The sequence below is a fragment of the Amia ocellicauda genome, chromosome 11, assembly GCF_036373705.1.
Source record: "Amia ocellicauda isolate fAmiCal2 chromosome 11, fAmiCal2.hap1, whole genome shotgun sequence".
Taxonomy (NCBI): Eukaryota; Metazoa; Chordata; class Actinopteri; order Amiiformes; family Amiidae; genus Amia; species Amia ocellicauda.
In genome coordinates this window covers 33,133,280-33,151,870 of record NC_089860.1, presented here as the reverse complement: position 1 = coordinate 33,151,870, position 18,591 = coordinate 33,133,280, and the positions used below count along the sequence as shown (strand labels likewise).

The 18,591-nt window shown below is 42.2% G+C and overlaps 1 protein-coding gene across 1 annotated transcript in view; it reads right to left on the bottom strand.

Annotated features, from left to right (window-relative positions):
* myom3 (myomesin 3) overlaps positions 1-18,328 on the bottom strand; it is a 53,811-nt gene extending 35,483 nt beyond the window's left edge. The window contains exons 1-6 of the mRNA XM_066717536.1: positions 18,168-18,328; positions 16,935-17,063; positions 10,118-10,222; positions 4,577-4,727; positions 3,636-3,793; positions 463-558 (exon numbers count right to left, since the gene is read on the bottom strand). Coding sequence (XP_066573633.1) covers positions 463-558; positions 3,636-3,793; positions 4,577-4,727; positions 10,118-10,222; positions 16,935-17,041 — 617 coding nt within the window. The 5' untranslated portion in view covers positions 17,042-17,063; positions 18,168-18,328. The remainder of the gene's footprint in view (positions 1-462; positions 559-3,635; positions 3,794-4,576; positions 4,728-10,117; positions 10,223-16,934; positions 17,064-18,167) is intronic.
* Positions 18,329-18,591: the final 263 nt, after the last annotated feature.

The following is an 18,591-nucleotide window of genomic DNA, read 5'->3' as shown; positions in this document are numbered from 1 at the left end:
AAAAGAGGCGTATACAGTTAGATAACCAATGGAGTGTGCATTGGTTAAGACGTACAAAGAACAGCAGATTGTGCTTAGAACAGTTTTGTTTCATTTCTTTCTTTGGCAGTGTCCAGTAAGCCAAGACTTTACTACAAAGCCTTTTCATCTGTTATTCCAATCCTAAGGAAACTAATAAACCCTTTACAGTTACGCTTTCATGACTGGAATAAGACGCTTAATGAACTCTAAGGCTGTTCTGTTGTTCTCAGCCGTGCGGGGGTGTTTGTGTGGCAACGCATTCCTGAAACGTGCGTTCTCTGGCACGCGCCTCCAAGCACAAGCCATTTAAACGTGTCTACCCTGTGCTGTGAGAAGTAAGCCAGCACCGCTCGATCATCAGGCAGGGTTCGAGTCCCCATGTCACAGTGTCCGTCTCGGGCATCAGAGGCCAGTGTTTCAGGGCTTCCGGTGGCAGCTTACCGTCTGATCTCCAAGGTGTGAAGGCCGAACTTCCTCTGCAGGTTGTACTTCCAGGGCTGAGGGAAGGGGGCTTCTAGAGGAACTCCATTTTTATACCTGACAGGGTGCAGACATGAAGAGAGGCTTAGTGGATGTTCACAGACCCTGTGTGGTTCCCGAGTCCATAACATCAAACGCCGATCCCTGCAGACCCCAGAGAGTCAGGCGTTTGATAGACCGCTTCGACTTGGAGGTGGTGGCTAAAGACGTTGAGAGAGTGAGGTGATATAGATACTTGGATGAAAGAGCAGTTAGATGAGGCAGTTCACCAGGTCCAAGGGTTATGATGAGAATAGTAATGCATTGGAGAACATCCTTGACTGTTTGTGTTCGGATTGCAAGGGACTTATTTACGTATTAACGGATAATTTGTATGTCCAAACTGTAAAGACTGATACCTTAAAGGATATGCAGTGGCTTATTTTCAGAGCACACCTGGGGAGTGAAGGAAACTCGCCGTTTCTGGCTAGCCCTCTCACCCCCCGACTCACGTCAGAAGTATCAGCTGATACGACAGATGGTTGATTGACCGATATGAGAGAGATCCATCTTTTCTACTTGTCAGGCTTCATAGAGCAATTAATAAATTAAATAAACAAACCTTTCCTTTCACATATCATGGCTATACCTTCCTGCTGTAACAGAGAGTGCAGATTTAAGGGGGAGGCGGATGAAAAAAGAGAAGGATATTCTCCTATTACTTTCACAAATGGAACTTTCAGGGGAATAATTTTTCATATATATTTATTTTCCCCCATTCGATTCCTTCAAACCCGCTCAAGCAAAAGATGATAAGAGCGCCGCTAAAGGTTAGCCAGCTGTAACTTCTGAAGGAAGAGATGTTATTCACTGAATTTCATATTTGTGTTTATTTTTTTAAAGCAAGCAAATGCAAAATGTAGCACAGGGAGAGAGAGTGAAATTCGCCTTCACAAGAACAGCAACCAAAAAAAACAGGCTTCTAGGGAAAGGAAAGAAGAATAGATTGCCATCTTTAATTTGCATGTTTAAGAGTTATGTTGTAATATGTAATACACTTGGATATGCTTCAAGAGCTAGATAAGGTTTCTCCAGCACTGTGTGAGAAGAAACTGCTGAGATTGTTTCAATAGAGCATTTTGTCTTCATAGTTGTGTTATTGCTCAGAGCAGTTTACCGTTTTAACTAGACTTAATGGTAATTCTGCCAAGAGGGGGAGACTGGAAAACACAAATAAAACATTTTAAAAAACAGCTGTGTGACATAATGGAGAATTGATTGGAGCAGTATTGGTTTTGATGCCTTTTCAGGGTCACCTTTGTACCCAGCTGGGGATCCCCGCGATGCCCTTATTGTATTCTGGTCTAATGAACACAGTAAATCTGTACCTTATATTAGCACAGGGAACCAGTAGATGCAATAATTCCCAAAAGGAGCTTTGCATCATTATAATCACAAACTGCGCCCCCGATACAAATCTGACCCCGCTGCTGGTGTGAGCAGAGTTCTAAACTGAAGTTCTAAACTGAAGTTCTAAACTTCTGCAGCTTTCACTGATGAAACTGCATCTGTGTCAACAATGAAAGCTGCAGAGGTCCGCCTTACAAAGCTGTGCCTCTGTTGTTTGCCCTGTAGATTCCAACACTATATGTAGTGTCACACATGCTGGGGGGCAAGTTGATTGATCGTTAAGGGCACAGGAAGAAGCTGATTTGATACTTCGGTTTGTGCAGTGTTTGCCAACCACAGCTCTGTGCTCAATCAGGAGCTGTGGCGCGGCGGTGGCCATGCTTTACTGTGTGCCGTGAGGATTGTATCATTCAATCTGACCCCAAAGGTGTTCGGATTCCTTCCACCAATCAATCGGATGATACCAGCAGCTGATCACTGTTATTTCTTTAATTGGAGAGAGAGTCTGAGGAAATTAAAGTGATGCATTACTCCAAGAAAAGCTCACTGGGGAAAAAATATATAATTGAAAGTGTTCCATGTAAATCATAATTTGTTTTCGGCCTGTAATAGCCTCGTGGGAATCAATAATATACATTTAGCAAAGGTCCATTGATATGTATGTTTCTTTCATCATAATTGGACCTGATGGTATCTCTACACCTGTCATACTTAGAAAGGAGTAAGAAAGAATGGTGCTGAGTTTTTTGTGTCATTTTATTTTTTAAGTTTGAGGAGCTGAGTTTTTGATTAATAGGCATTTCAGGTTTGATTAGCCAAGAGGCTGCACACCCACAGACCCTGCGGACTGAAATAGCCAGACAGAGGTTAATGTACAAATGGCAATGGTTGTAAATAATAAATGAACACAGTAATTGTGTTTACTAGTCCGTGTGGAAAAGGTAAGCTTGCTAAGACTGCAATATTTGAATAGGTCAAGATTATTACATAGCAATAAACATATATATATATATATATATATATATATATATATATATATATATAGTGTAGCGATCCCGAAGCCAAGAAGGGGCCAAGTCTCGCCATGGCTGTAACCCCCAGGATGTTACCATGTGTATATATACAGAGAAACAGGAGGCGCACAGACACATACTCACACACACACACACACACACATGAAAAAACCTCATAAGGCTATTATTCTCTCCTGTCTTTCATAATTTCAGTTTATGCCATTTTTCATTTTTGACAACTAAGGCCTTTATGGACAGAGATTAATTATGTGTAATATTTTATTTTGTTTACAGAAAAACACTCATCTTGACTGCACTGACACATTTCAGCCATTATTATTATATTAATTTAGTTTTTTGGGGTAATCTAACAATTTGGAGGTTTTTATAGATGCAGACAAATCCGGATAATAAAATAAATGACTCTGCTCTCATTAACTCACACATCCCCACATGGCGTTGCTCACTGGTCTTAGCGCCATCAGTTTCACAGAGTTTCCTCTCCCGAATCCCAGTACAGAGCGAGTTCTCAATTTATCCCCTTAAAGACTCTCCAGGAGCATCTAGACCTATTAAGTCTGAAATGAATGAAGCCCACCCCTCCATCCACAATCCTAACCAGGTTCTAAAATCACATTCAGGAGACACTCGTTCATTTTGCTTTCCAGAAGAGCTCACAACCTCACAAGAACAAACGTATTATCATCATGTTGGTCAGTGCGACGGACTCACCACTTGACTTCTGGTTTCGGGTATCCCTGGACCGTGCAGGACAGCTTCACCTCCATGCGCTCCCACACCGTGTGGCTCCGCAGTGGGATGATGAAGTCAGGGGGGCGCATTCTCCGGTCTTCCAGAAACTTCTTCTCAACGGCGGCCTTCTGCTCGGCCTGAGTAGGGACAATGCACATTTACAAATCGTTCATGGGAGAGAGAAGAATACAAACATCAACAATGGGGGTAGTCTCTGATTGTCCATCATCTCACGGTTTCCTGTGTTAACGATTGACCCTCATATCAATGGAGTTTGGTTATATTTGGGTTTTGACAAACGTGACATTGGAATAATGTTGTAGAAACGTATTATCCTGACCACACTGTTGTGTAATTGTTGTGCGGTAATATTAACTCCATATTCATGGGTCCATATTTGGTGATTTATATTTTGTGAAATGTTTTTAATGTACCTTTTAAATTGAGGTTTTCATGCTATGTATTGGATGATTAGTCGATATTTCTTTCTCTGGAAGATAGCTACACATTTGTGTATTCAAAGCGTTACCTTTCACCTTATTACAATATTGCCACAATGCTGTTTGATTAGCTGGGCTCTGTTCTAATTTCTTTCATTCAGTATGAAATCTATCAAGGAAAAAACACTGTTTCTCCCTAGACCACCTCGGACGTTGATTACATTTTCCAGCATTTACATTAAAGAGTGATGTTTATACTGTAAATACGAGACACATGTGGAGTATGTCTGGTGATTGATTTAATAAGAAATGACCCATTTATTAGCGGGAGAAAGTGATAGATGTGACACCGGATAACTGTGGCCTTCTCCACTGGATGATTAAATTCCCGCTCTCCCTGTTGGTTGTCTTGTTTGTCTTGGCAGGGCCCTCTGATCTCTCTGATAACAAAGACCTGCCTGTAGGAATGTTATAGCGTACCTTGTGACGTAAGGCTTTCCGGTCGACCTTCCGCCTCATGAATTTGCAGTTCCTGATCACCTCCTCTTCCACCTTCTCCATCTCGTTCCCAAACAGTGTCCTCTTCTCTCTCTCCAGCATCTCCTCTGTGGCAGCCTGCCTCAGTGTCTCCCTAGAGTCAGACAGAAGGGTTTTCCTTTCCATATGCTTTCCCGTGAACATACATGTCAAATAAACCATACACTAACTGTTGGGTGACCGCAAGGCTTCATAATCACATTATATAATAATGAATAAGAACAATAATCTAACTTGGCTGATGCCTTTTATGCAAGATAACTTATTTTAGAAAAGGTGACTGCTTTATGAATTAAGGATGCTATGTATATGTACAGACGGTGACAAATTAAAGGAAAAAATTGAATAAATTAGTGGAGGAAATAACGAATGCAGATCCATCCAAACAGGTGTACTGCATGATACAATTAAGAAATTAACAGTCTATCATGCTGTGGCATGTATAAAAATGGTGTACACCAAGAGAACGGGACAGGCCTGACTGCCGGACCCCTACAGTGAGGGGTTGCGGAGCCTCTGTTATGCTGCGGGGGCATTTTCCTGGCATGGTTTGGGTCCTTAGAGTGAAGGGTCACTGCAAATCATGACAGAGTTATTCTGAGTGATCACCTTTATCCTATGGTGACACATTTCTCTCCTGATGGGAGTGGTCTCTTCCAGGATGACAGTGCCCCCATCCACAGGGCACGAGGGTCACTGAATGGTGTGATGAGTATGAAAATAATGTGAATCATATGCTATGGCCTTCAGTCACCAGATCTCAACCCAATTGAACACCTATGGGAGATTCTGGACTGACGTGTCAGACAGCGCTCTCCACCACCATCATCATTACCCCAAAGGAGGGAATATCTTTTGGAAGAATGGAGTTCATTCCTCCAGTAGAGTCCAAAGACTCGTACTATCTGTGCCAAGAGCATTGAAGCTGTTCTGGGTCTCCTGGTGCCCAACACCTCACTGAGACACTTTATGTTGGTTTTTCCTTTAACTTGTCACCCATCTGTATGTATATATAATAAATATGTAGGACTGATCAGAATTCACAGTGAAGCACAAGACAGCAAATGAGGGGACACATGAAAACACTGGAGTTGTGTGTGCTTTTCATTGTGTGTGTGCAGAGCTGAAGTTGCATTTGTCTTCCCTATGAATTATTGCAAACATCAGAGGGGGGTGTGTGTGTCTCTTACTCGTCTTCAGAGTATGTTTTATGGGGCGCGTTGAAACTTCCAAGTGTGCATTAGGAATCAATTTGCCTGATTAGAAATCTCCATATGACATTTTACTGTAATTTGGACGGACGACCTCGCCTGGCCTGCCATCGCACAGGATTTGTATTCATTACAGCGCCGGCCTGGCTGGCAGGCCAGCGGGTGACGAGAGGCTGGCGAAGCTGCACATCAATCAATCGTGCTGTCCGGTCCCTCCGTTTGGATAAACTGAACACAAACACGACACAGAGATGAGTCGACCGCCGTGCTGGGGCGGATTGGATCACGCCGATGGATTAAAGAGCAGATAATATGCTTGTCTTTTGAGATCAATCGAAGCGGATCAATTGCAGAGATCTGGCATTGAGTTCATCGACTGGGTTTATATGCATTGCAGGGACAGTTTCTAACTCTGCCTAAAAACATGTATTCGTCTGAATTTCCCCATGCAGTGGACGATCTTAAGTGAAGAAGAGTAGTTTAATGATCTGTTCCACCCCCAGCACAGATAATTTCATTTAAAATGTCCATCTTTAATAGGCCAAAGCAATTAATCAATCAATAGTTATATATTATGGCAGTAAATGCACTTTATTTCTGTGGTTGGGCATTTAGGAAGCCACTCAATATTCCTGGGCGTCAGTGTACATGGGGATTCATGTTATTTCTTTGTTCAACTAATCGAGTCTCTTGTTCAGTCAAGGCATCTCTGGCCTTTGAGGGCTCAAGGCTATGCGTAGGTTTTTGTACACATGATTCCCTATAGATTATCTCCCAATTGAGCTGAACACCAACCTAATTGATCGGAATTCCCTTCATCATTATCGATTGAGCATCTTAAAGGGCGACTGCTTGATTGGGTCTCCTCTCAGGTACCAGGACTGGAAACCCCTGCCATTATATACTGGCTTTTGGATTCAGAAAATTACCTTCTAATACTAAAGAACATTTGATTTGAACATTTCATATTTTAATTTCCTCCCTTGCCTGACAGGTTGACACTATGGGTTGATTTGTATTCATTTCCTCTCCTGACGTGATCCTGCATTTTGTTTACATCCTTTTTTCCTTTCTTTCTAGCTCCCCCTCTTTTCTCCAAGACTCGAACCGAAGGCCTCTACGATTGTGCCGCATTTCCACCCAAATCCCCCTCCCGGTGATCAGCGTGCTCCTCACACACCTACCCGTTTAGCTCCCCTCTCTTGTCCGATGCCTCATTTATCTGCACGGCCTCACATCTCTCCATCTCCCATTTCACGCCTAGGTGCCTAAAAAGCTAAATACCCCCTTGATCCACGGATGCCGTCACTAATAATTCGCTCTGCCTCCAATTTCGGCGTTGGTGGGAAATCCTTGCCGATCTCTGCGCTGTCCCCTGAAGCGTGGCAAATCTGGCGGCAAATCGCTCCACAGAGGGATAAAACCACAGCCCACATTTTGTCACTAATTTGGTATATACTGTACGTACACAGTCGTATATTATAAATGTCTTGCGTACATTATTTCCCTACCCTTGATGGGCATTTTTAATTATAGGATCTAAAACAGCCAAGTTAACGCACGCCTGCATTCCTCACCTTATTTTAGTTGTCCTCAGACTGACTAGAAAAATAGGCCGTTTGTATTCTAGGACAGATATACAGGTATAAAGTCAGTACAATCCGATTTAACTGCTGATGAAGCCATGTCAAAAACAGGGTGGGTGGAAAGACGAATAGAATGACATTCCCACAATTTATTTTTTTATATTTTTTCTTCTCAAATGTTTTTGCTTTCATCACAGTGCAGGAACAAGTTCAGGGTTAAATCCCGCTTTGCTGCTAATAGTGAACATTAATGTCACCACTTCCTTCCTTCCCCTATTCCAGCCAATTTGGACTCATGTAATGGTGTTTTAGCCTCCTTACCGCGGCAATCCCGGCCTAAATTGATGGCAGTGAGAGCACGGCTGTAAGGCAGTGCATTTCTTAAGTGGATTGTCCTCTCCGCTCCCCTGTGGGATTGTGAAAGTGGCGTGGGTGTTATTTGACGTTGCACTTGCCAGGCCCTGTGTTTCAAAGCCAGCTTGTTAGGGCAAAGTTTTCTTCATCGGTTGCATCTGGAGGAAGCCCTCTCGAAATATGTGTTTCAAAAGGGCTTGACTCGGATACGGGCATGATGTATGCCTCATGTACGCCCACCATCCCTCTCTTACTAGCACGGTCATTCAGCTGCCAACCTGTGGATAGGGTGCCAATGGACTACCTTGTTTAGGAGATGTCTGGGAAGACCCAGCTGTCCGGCCCAGTTCAAAAACACCCTCAGCGATGCCAGCCTCGGGAAGTCTGGTTGTCGGTCAGTGGCCAGAGTGGACCAAGGACTTTGCTAATTTGCAAGCTGCCCGCAATCTGGCAGACTCCATGAATGGTATTAAATTAGCTCAGCCTCCTCCAACGGACTCTCTCCCCCACCCCCCACTCCCCCCGAGCGCGTTGCTTCTCTTCTCTCTCTCTCCGTCTCCCCCAGCCCACGGGTCAGCATTGCTTCACGAGAAGAGCAAGAATAAAAGTGCGATTTATAGGAGCGTGACCTTGTTAAGCTCCCACTAAAGGAATAACAGGATGAAAAGGTTACCCTTCATTTTCCATCGAGGGCTAAACAAGCCATGAAAGGACAGGCCGGGGCTGGAAAAATGTGTGGATCGTACATGGCGGAAAAATGACAAACAAACAAACCAACTCTGATTTCTCTGTGAGGGACTTCCAGATACAAGGTCAAATATGTGTTTCACAAGGTCTGTTGAGCAGGGTGTTTTATAAACGACGGTGCACCCAAACGTGACCGACCAGTCACAGGTGTGTAGCTCAGTTTCTCCGAGTGTGTGTGCGTGTGTGTGTGTTTAAATATTTTGGGTGTTTTTGTGTTGTTTATATTTATAGAGCTTCAGGTTTTGCTTCATATTCTCTAACCTTTTGTGGAAGGATTTCCAGGGGTGTAAATATATCCCCTCATGTACAAATACTGTGATTTCTCTGTCTAGTATTCATGAGTGTAGATGTCTTATGGATGTGGTTTATGGAATAAAATAATACAAACACTGTGGTTTCCATAATTCATCCGATTATCGACTTACTATTATTCACTACTTAATTGCTTTCTGTAAGAACACCTCAAATAAATGTTATTATTGTGGAGGAATATCAATCCTTGGGAAGAAAGCCAATTCATCCTCCTCTATTTTCTGCTACTTCACAGACACTCAGTGATTGAGAGAGTGACCCAGTTCTCCTGCAAGAAAGAAACTGCTTTATAATGTTGTTGGCTTTCTTGCATCTCCTAAAACTAAAATCCAAGCTGACCAACAAAGAAAATGGCAAAAAAGCAACTATAGTGCCAAGACCAATGACAGCATTGTGTGCTTTTATAACTTTGAAACAAAACCATAAAACATGTGCATTTTTGAGAGAGAGATAAATGCTAGACCAAACTTTCCTCTGTAACCGTGTACTTGGAAGCAACACAGCAATAACTCTGTATAAAGGGACAAAAATAAGAACCCACAGCAGTTATTAACCACTTACAAGTTTAGAAGTTTCGTGTTCAAAGTTCATGCCTCCAACAATGTCTAAACTCGGAGTAATAAAATTCCCAGCTACTGTGTCAAGTCCCCTGCTTTACAATGGGCTCAACTGGCTTCTCTTTGTATCCCATCATTATAAAACAGCTGAGACACAACTTTGAGACGGGAGCAGGTGAGCGACGAGTCAGCTGTTTGCTCATTTTACTGCAGGCAATACGTTTTAAGATCTGCCTTCTGCTTCAGAGAGTCGGGGGGTAGATATTAAAAAATATATTCCTAGACATTGCAGGGATGACATTGTCCATTATGTGTTGTCAGTGGGCTGATGGAAAGCTTTGGATTTCACTGCAGGAGTCTGTTTTATTTTATTTATTCTTAAACCGGCTTTTTATGTTCTACCGTGATCCATTGATGGCAGAAGAAGACTATTAGTCATATAAGACAGAAAAACCCTTCCAAACGCAGTGGAATTTTCCACATTTTCAACAAGGCTTCAAATATGTAAGCCTTCTCTTTTGGTCAGATGTGATACACAACAGCAAGCTACGAGATGCCTGTTGTGTTTGGGTCTGCATTTTGTTGTCTGCTTCCCGTTGTGCTGCACGTTCCTTATCTCTGTAACAAGGCTGCTCATCTTAGTACACCAGGGCTCTGTTTTCTTGCTAGCGATGACTAAAAGATGTGTAACTCCCCTCAGGGCTTTGTCTCACTTACCATGACTTTGACCGAGAGGAGGCGCCAAAGTCCAGCAGTTCCTTCATCGACATGACCTCCGCCGACACGATGGGGTAGAAGTCTTGGTAGGTTGCCTCTTCATCACTGTTATAAAATAACAAAAGGAGGAGAACCAAAAAAGGAAAAAAGCATGTGTTACGATCGGTTAATCTCCATTTGGATTTTGGTGACTCTTCTACTGTACCTTTATTTTAATGCCCACCTGTGTGCCTGATCTTTTAATGGGCAAAATGAAAATTAATGATATACACCCTTTAGTCAATTGGTTTTCTGCATTCATTATGTTGTAAGTCGCCCTGGATAAGGGCGTCTGCCAAGATATAAAAATAATAATAATAATTACAAAGGCTTAGTTTGCAGCTGTGCTTCTCAGAGGATTATTGTCTTGTTTGAGGACAAGTTCAACTGCAGTGACATTTCAGGAATAGGATTTTATTTTATTTGAATTCCCGTGCCGGCACTCTCCTTCATTGTCCTCTCTCCTGCTTCAAGGTAACTTTCTTTTGGACGCTCATTAATTCATTAGTGGCCGTGCCAAAGCCATGGATACTCTGTGCCTATATCAGTCCCCTCTCCTCCTGCCCGCACACTGTTACACACAGAGAGAGGCCGAGCTAACAGGAATAAGGTCCATTTTATTACATTTACAGGTAGGTCCTGTTTTATTGGTGCCATCAAATGAGAAATGATACATTATGAGCCAGTAAATGATCTTATCTTTCTCAATCTCTGTCCAAAGGGATAGAAGGACAGAAATATAGATCACAAATGCTATTGCAAAGTGAGCACAACACTATCAGTGCTCTGTGAATGTGCACTCTCTTCTTTAAGATGGTCACCAGCAGGGGGAGCTGCTCAAAAAGGTAATTTCCCTCCTTACTTTTTGGACGGCTCCCAGCACTGTCGTCCCCTGTTACAGCTGTTTGAAACATCTGCATGCTTTGGTCTTTCTCAAGCTGCTATTTCAACTCATTTTAGGACTTTAATTGCGCTCTGTCTTGTGGTGGTTGTGTAGTGGCAATCAAATTTAGCTTTCTGTAGTGTACACTGCTTGACATTGTATATACTAAACACGGTGCGTTCCTATGTTTACGATATGCCTATTTGTTGTGGCAGTGTGGCAGAACCGTTCACAAGGAACCCACAGAGGCGTGAGCTCCAAGAAAAGAAATCAAATATGTATATATGTGGCACTGTCCCGAGACACGGTTCTAGTGCATCTGAAGTGACAAAAGCGGCCCTAGCACTCCCATGAAATATGTAACAGCTGAAGTTGTGCCCACGCACTGAGAGGCACTCGAGGTTTGATTTATGATGCTCTCTGGAGTGGGAGCGCAATGTCATTATGTACAGTGAGCTCCTGACTTGCACTGGCTTGCATTAGCCATGGCAAGATCTTTTTAGCGAGTCACCACTTACTGGAATAAATTACTGTTGCACTGTTAGAACCCTGCGGAGAATCTGAATTTCAATGTCCTCCGACGTTGCAGCCGCTTGGATCAGCATCTCTTTCTGTGCGGGTTCTGTTTTGTTTTCTTTCTCACGGTTTGGACACTAATGCAATGCCATTTCTAGACAAGGGAAGCAAAACCACCCGTTGGTCGTTCGTTGGCCATTGATGGTGTCCCCAAAACAGACTGACCTACTGGTCATCTGGAACATCTCATATCAACCCCAGCATACTTATGCAGGACTGTCAAAGTTTAAAAGTCATTTCCTCTTTCCTCGGATGCTAAATACGGAACATGAATGGTGTGGGACCATCGGGCAAGAAAATTACAAGATTTAAGAGTTGTCAAAGAAAGGGTTTGGAGCTATAAAGGATAGTCTAGGTCTCTAAACATGACTGATTTGTTTAAAGAATTGACAACCCTTTTATAGTCCTTAGAAGCTCTGGGCAGCCTCGCATCTTTCAGTCTAATACACCTAAGCCTTCATATGAGATAAATATTGACTAGTGCTTTAAATTGTGTAACACTATCTAAGCTTTAAATCGCTGACATACAATCTGTACTGTCAATTATGGCAGCTGGGCTTTAATTAATGGAAAGAAAAGCATTGTCATGTGTTGTGTTGTTTAGTCTTGGGTTATAACAGCCCGCACCTACACGGTGCTATGTTTTAGGTTGGGAATAAAAGGTTCTACTTAAAACCTAGTCGAATGCTCCTCTGAGTGATTTTACAGTAACTGGGGGTTATGAGGGAGGCAGCCGTGCTGGAAAATAAAACCCTTATGCTTATTATGCTTTTTATTTATTTGTTTAATAATTCAAAGTAGTGCCTCCGACTAGGTAGTGTTTTATAAAGCAACAGAGCGCCGGCAGGGCTAATATTCACACTGAGGTGGGGGGGGGGAAGCGCTGCAGTATCAGACCAGGTCATTTGTAATGCTGGCCGCTGCAAACCTGGCAAACCAAGCGTGTCTGGAATTAAACCTGTCATATCTGATCTAGATTTTAATTTGCGGCATATGTCAATGAAGGATTACAAGTGATATGATCAGACAACACTTTTAGATTAGAGTGAACATGTGGCAGTAATGACGTGACAGAAGAGGGGTTTTAATCCGTGGATATAAAGTTGCTGAGCCCAGCTTTGTATCCGGAGAACAAAACAACCGAACAACAAACTGTGAAAAAATAAATGGAACGATTTAATCCGAAGGGGAATAGCTTTCTTCAGAGAGATAGTTACCAGGTGAAAATTGGTAGTTTAATCAAACATCTGCATTAGCTGGACTCTATGACTGGGTTTGAGAAAGGTGGGACAGTCAAGTGGGGGCAGACATTCGTTTGGGTGACACTGAGTTCAACAAAAAACAAAATAAAAACCCTACTTTGATGGATATCTACAACCTCGAGGAGAAGATAATGTATATAAAGCTGTCAAGAAATATCGCTGACCACAGCTGTCTTTTCATTGGGCTGTGTATTTCCTTTAGATACATTTTCTACCTTTGGGTATATTTGTTTAAAGTTCGAGCACCAGCAAAGGAAATTATATTTACTGTATCTTCTGTAACATGTCAGTTATTGATCTGTTTGTCTATATCCTTACATTACGTATAAAGATGCTGAGGTTGGGGTGAAAAAAGCTGTCTAAATCCTTTTCGGAGCTTTCTGTTGTAAGATTAACTCGCATGGAGTAGGACCTTGAGAAATGTGTGCGTCTCAGATTGTTGCACAAGGAGGTACATCTGCAGTGCGTTTCAGATGCATTTATTTTCGAAGAGAGAGAGAATCTAATTTCTGACAGTGGAACTCTTGACTGAATGCCTAGTAGAGTTATTAATGGAGAAATATAATAGGCCTTTTGTTTTGTATGTCTTCTATCACAAAACCTCCATTCTCTCCCAGAGAAGTAGATGGAGGCGAGGATGCTGAAATGGTATTTATCATAAAACCCTTCAAAAGTGCCCGCACACACAGCTCAAGGTGAAAGCCTGAGACTTTACAACAAACCAACCAAACCCAACCACCACTGCAGGTGCTGTGTAAGTCTTGAGGAAACATCTGCACAGTTTGAGGAGCTTGATTAGGACAGTGGACAACTTCCCCAAGGGACGAGTCTCTTTCAATAAGTTCTTTATGAAAAAGTGTTCTACCTTAAGAAAGGCGCAGAGTCGAGGAAAAAGCTAAGGAAAGAACTGTCCCTCTGTACGCCTAGTGGGCCAGTAGGTTTAGACCCGGGATTTTCATGTTTCCCTGGCCCAGCCGTGTGCCAGTTCGAGCTGCATGAACCCTCACCTACTTTACTACCTCCGAGCTCTGCTGAAGACCCCCCATAACGGCAGAAGATCATGTTAATCCTGAATGCTTAAGATAATAGTGGCTACAATTATGTAATGGAGAGCTGGATTAGAGTTAAGACCAGAAGCCTGTGGAGCTCTCCAGGACCAAGACTGGAGACCCCGGCTGTATTTGAATTATCTCCAGCTGTTCGGATTCAAGAGCTGAAAACAGTTTGAAGGGATGAATACAAAGTTCTCCTGCCTCCTCAAAGCCTGGATCTTAAGACTGATGTGACAGATCCGCAGTCTCCCCTTGGCACAGTGCTATAAAGTACCAACTACTCAACAGGTAATCTGTAGCACATATTATACTCTTAACCTACTTTAACACGCAATTTGTTGTAAAGATGTGAAGGACATCCCAGACGTACTGGGTGTCAACGAATTTCACTGTCTCCTTCAGTGGATGCTTGGGTTCTTCTTGGCTCTCCAAGAGCTTCAGTGATTCATTTTAGTGGCGGTTTGCATTAACTATCAGGCAGTGTTGTTGGCAGGTTGCTTCCATCATGAATACCAATTGGCCCCTCTTATTGCCCTCTAATCCGTTTAACCTTACGATCACCAAACATCAGCTCCTCACCTGAGTGCCCGTTCGTTCCCTTTAAATGATAGCGAATCACTTTAGAACTGGGCCTTTTGAAATGCCCATAACCTGCAATACATCATGAGAAAGTAAATGAAGTGTCACTAGACTGGTTGTGTCTGACACCCACTAGTGATTGGTGGCTTTTTTATTAACCAAGGGCGGATTATTCTCATGTACACTCGTAGTGGAAAGTATTCACACCCTTTATTTGAAACTATTTCAAGGGTTGATTCATCTAATTTAATCAATATTGTTGTTTAAACTACACTTATTTATCAGGTTGTGTTTGAAACCATTTTTGATCTTGTTGGACTCTGCTTAGAGGGAACTATAGAGGTTGATTGATTGATTGAGTATATAGAAATCGATGGCATGACAGTCAAAAAGCTCCTTTATAACGTGTGCCTGGAAATCCCAACTTGGCAGGGATTGTAGGTCACCCTCAAATCATCGTTTGCTGGAGTCACACAGCCATTTGGATTTGATCACTTAGGCGGGTAATTTGCTCAATTAAGTCATTTGGAGATCATCTGAAATAGAACACCCTGCAGGACTCGAATTAATGAAACGCATTACTTGCTAAATTGATCTAAATCTTTACGTTTATGAATGGGAGCTGAAGGGCGATGTCTGAAACCTCCCAGCACGTGGCTTTCTGACATCCAGACCCCCCCAATCCTTTGCCAGACCTCTTTCAATCCGTGTTGGGGATAAATGTAAATAAAAATGACTCACAACTCACAGCGTCGATCACAAAAAAACAGCTCTCCCACCCCGCTGTCAAGGCGATGCCTTCTGTGCAGTACAATCAGCACATAAATTCAGCCCCCACACCATTTTGTCAGTAAAAATATTCCCATAACTGATATCTTCCATTTGTGGTCTGATATGCCTAAAGCCAGTATTGTTTTTAATTTATTTCGCCTTTGCCTACTTCATATTTCAGCGAGCATGCTTAAATTCAGGCAACACACAACAGAAATAAATAATTTCAGAAATCTGAGCTATGAGAGAAGAGCCTTACATATCTGAAAAATTGAACTAAAAGTCGAGGGGAAGCTTTCTTGTTTATAGCACAAGATAGCTCTTTGCTCGGGTGATTTGCCATTATGAAATTACTGATGCTCACTTTTAGCTTTTTGAGTCATTTAACTGCAGTGCTTTTGTTTAAGCGATATATGGAAGTTTGTTTCCTTGGACTTTCCAAGCAACAACACAAAAGGAATCCTGGCACGGCGTTATTGTTAGCTGTCTGCACTAGAACGGTTTGCGCACTTGGTATTGTGCGCTTATTTCAATATGCAACAACACAGGAGCTCATGCTTTGGTGCCACAAACACCGAACACAATAGGAGCTGAATTGCATCAATGCTTCACTGCTTTTCTTCAAAGGCCTTCAGTAGAATTACTGAACAAGCAACATTAAGATCGAACCATTAAAAAGAGATTAATATGATTCTACACAAAAGGCCGCAATAGGCATTATTGCTTGTGAGGCAAAGCTTTAATCGCCCATAATTTGACCTTTCATTCCTCCCGATTCTAATTCTTATGCAAGTTCTCATACAATCACTGTCATCAATACGGCGCGAAGACAAGCATCTGTAAGCAGGAGGTGAATGCTTATTTCTGATACATGCTCCCTGTTCTATTTTTACAGCTGTTGGTGTTGTTGCTTGTGCTCGACGTCTCTTAATTGATGTTGAAGTCTGCATTTGTTTGGGGGGTGGGTGTCATTTTTTCAGTCCCTTTGCAGGTGTAGAACACACAGTGTGGGATTGCATGCCAGGCGGGTTTTGATTTGGCTCTCCGTGCGCTGATGCGATGGAAGCACCTGCATGCAGTTGTTTTTTCTCCAGCTGCTGGGGGACACGTCCGGTCGACAGTCCAACACACGGCCCCTGGACTGGTGCAAGCTGACGCAGATGTGGGCGAGTGCGCGGCAGCGAGAGGACTGAAAGCTCAGTAGCCGGGTGTGGAAAAGGAAAACAGATATCGACATGGAGGTGGAAAGAGACGTGATGATGTATAAAGCCATATTTTTCAGAAGCAGATGTTTAAAGCCCCTTAAAGCTTTTCCCAATATTGTTGTATTGACCCTTATGTGTTGAGGACCTTTGTGCAGACCCCTTAAAGGCAAAGGATCCCTTAGGGGGAATTGTAAACTGTTTGAGGCAACTGCTCTTAAACATTCAGCCCCCCGTTTTTGATTACCTTCCCACCTGCTTTTCGTACTAATGCCTTCTCTCTGGCTACTATGTTAGGTACTTTGCTCTGCTATTTCCCAGTATTAGGTTTTAATTTGATTGATTGTTGGTTTGGAGAAGACAACTGTGGCCCCTGTCAGTCACGAGGGCCCCTCGTCCTGTGGGGGAGTGTAGAAAAGGAGAAAATCCTTCTCGGATGACAGACTTAATTACCTTGATTTGAATTTCCTCTTTGTCGTTGTGGAAGCCATTTGCAGGCTGTGTAGCATCTGATCACTCTGCTCCTCATGACTGCGATAAAACACGGCTTTAGTAGCCATCGTCAGACGCCGGCTGCACCTCCTGAAATGAGGAATAATAAAAACAGAAAAAGGGGAATTTATCAGTGTTATTTATGCAGGTATAAAAAGTATGAAAGTATCCATGTAATGAAAAGAGAAAGAGAAGGCTTTAATACACTTAACTCGATTTAAGGACCCATTAAAGTGGAAATGGAACTATAATTCTTCGTGGGCCACCGAGCCAGCAGCTAATCAGTTCAGGTCTATTATTCAAAAGCCTTCGCTCTCAGATTATGCATCTGAGCATTTGTGAAATTGATCTGGATCAAATGAATGGAATCGTACTATTTTCTACACGTTATCGGTGTAATTTTTCAATCCGTCCCCGTGATCGTAACCCAGATTCGTGTAAAACCACAGATTGCTGGGCAGATTTTCTACATACGGTTTCAAAATGTATATTCGACGAAATACGTTCTGCTGAATTATCACCCCAAATCAGATTAATCATTCTGACATTTAATTTGAGCGTTGCTGGAGATGTTCATCTCCGCTGTATAACAGCGACGCACGCTTATTTATACATAAGAAACCATTTGATCTGCTTGCATTAATTGTCTCATATCTGTTTTCCTCAAATAACTAAAACATGGCTGTGGCACCCAGGGGGGAATGAGTTCGATCAGCACAACTTTGTTAACATGCAGAAAGTCCAGAATCAATTGTGACAGTTTTAAACTCATTTGGAATAAATAGTCATAAATAAAGATATAATTTATTCTATTTCAAATAGGCACATGTATATAACTAATATATGTGATACTATGCTGTATTACATAATCAAAATCTAAGAATAAAATCTATAACTTCCTAGTCATAATCCAAATGAATTAATTTAAACTAAAAATAGTTACCCAATTAAATATAATATTTCCAGCTGGATTTTCTTGGTATTGGTATGTATTAGTTAAGTTACACAACAAACAAGCAAAATAAACATAAAAATAAAAATATACAGCAAAGCAGCAAGAAATAATGGTTTGCATGGTTCTGGTGCACTTGTATAGGCTAACTACTCTGTTGGGACAACAACGTGTTGTTTAACAACCTCCTTCTGTAAAACAACAGCACCCCATTCATAATAATGAAAAAACAAATCACTTACTGGTGTAGGTGTCGCAATCTAGTTTCAAGGTGAAGACCCTCTTCCAACACACAGGGGACGTCTTGGTCCTGGAGAGGAAAGAGGACGGAGGTCTAGCTCTCACAGCAGGTGACATCAAACACAAAGCGTCCTTCAATGGGAGAATGCGGCTCAAACAAAAGTGTCCTTCTAAAGGTGGTAAATATAGACTCCCTCTTCAATGGCACAGCTAAACTTATAACACAGGAGGGACACACACACACCGAGGAGACAACCGGCAGGAGGGCAACACATCGCTGCTCATTTATTCAAGAACATTTGTAATGCGGGAGTCAGTTCGGCCACAATCTTTAAAAAAAAATATGGGGTTTCAGTTTTGTTGTTGTTGTTGTGGTTGTAGTTGCTCTTGTTTGTTTTGTTTTTCCTTTCTTTGTCATACAAATTA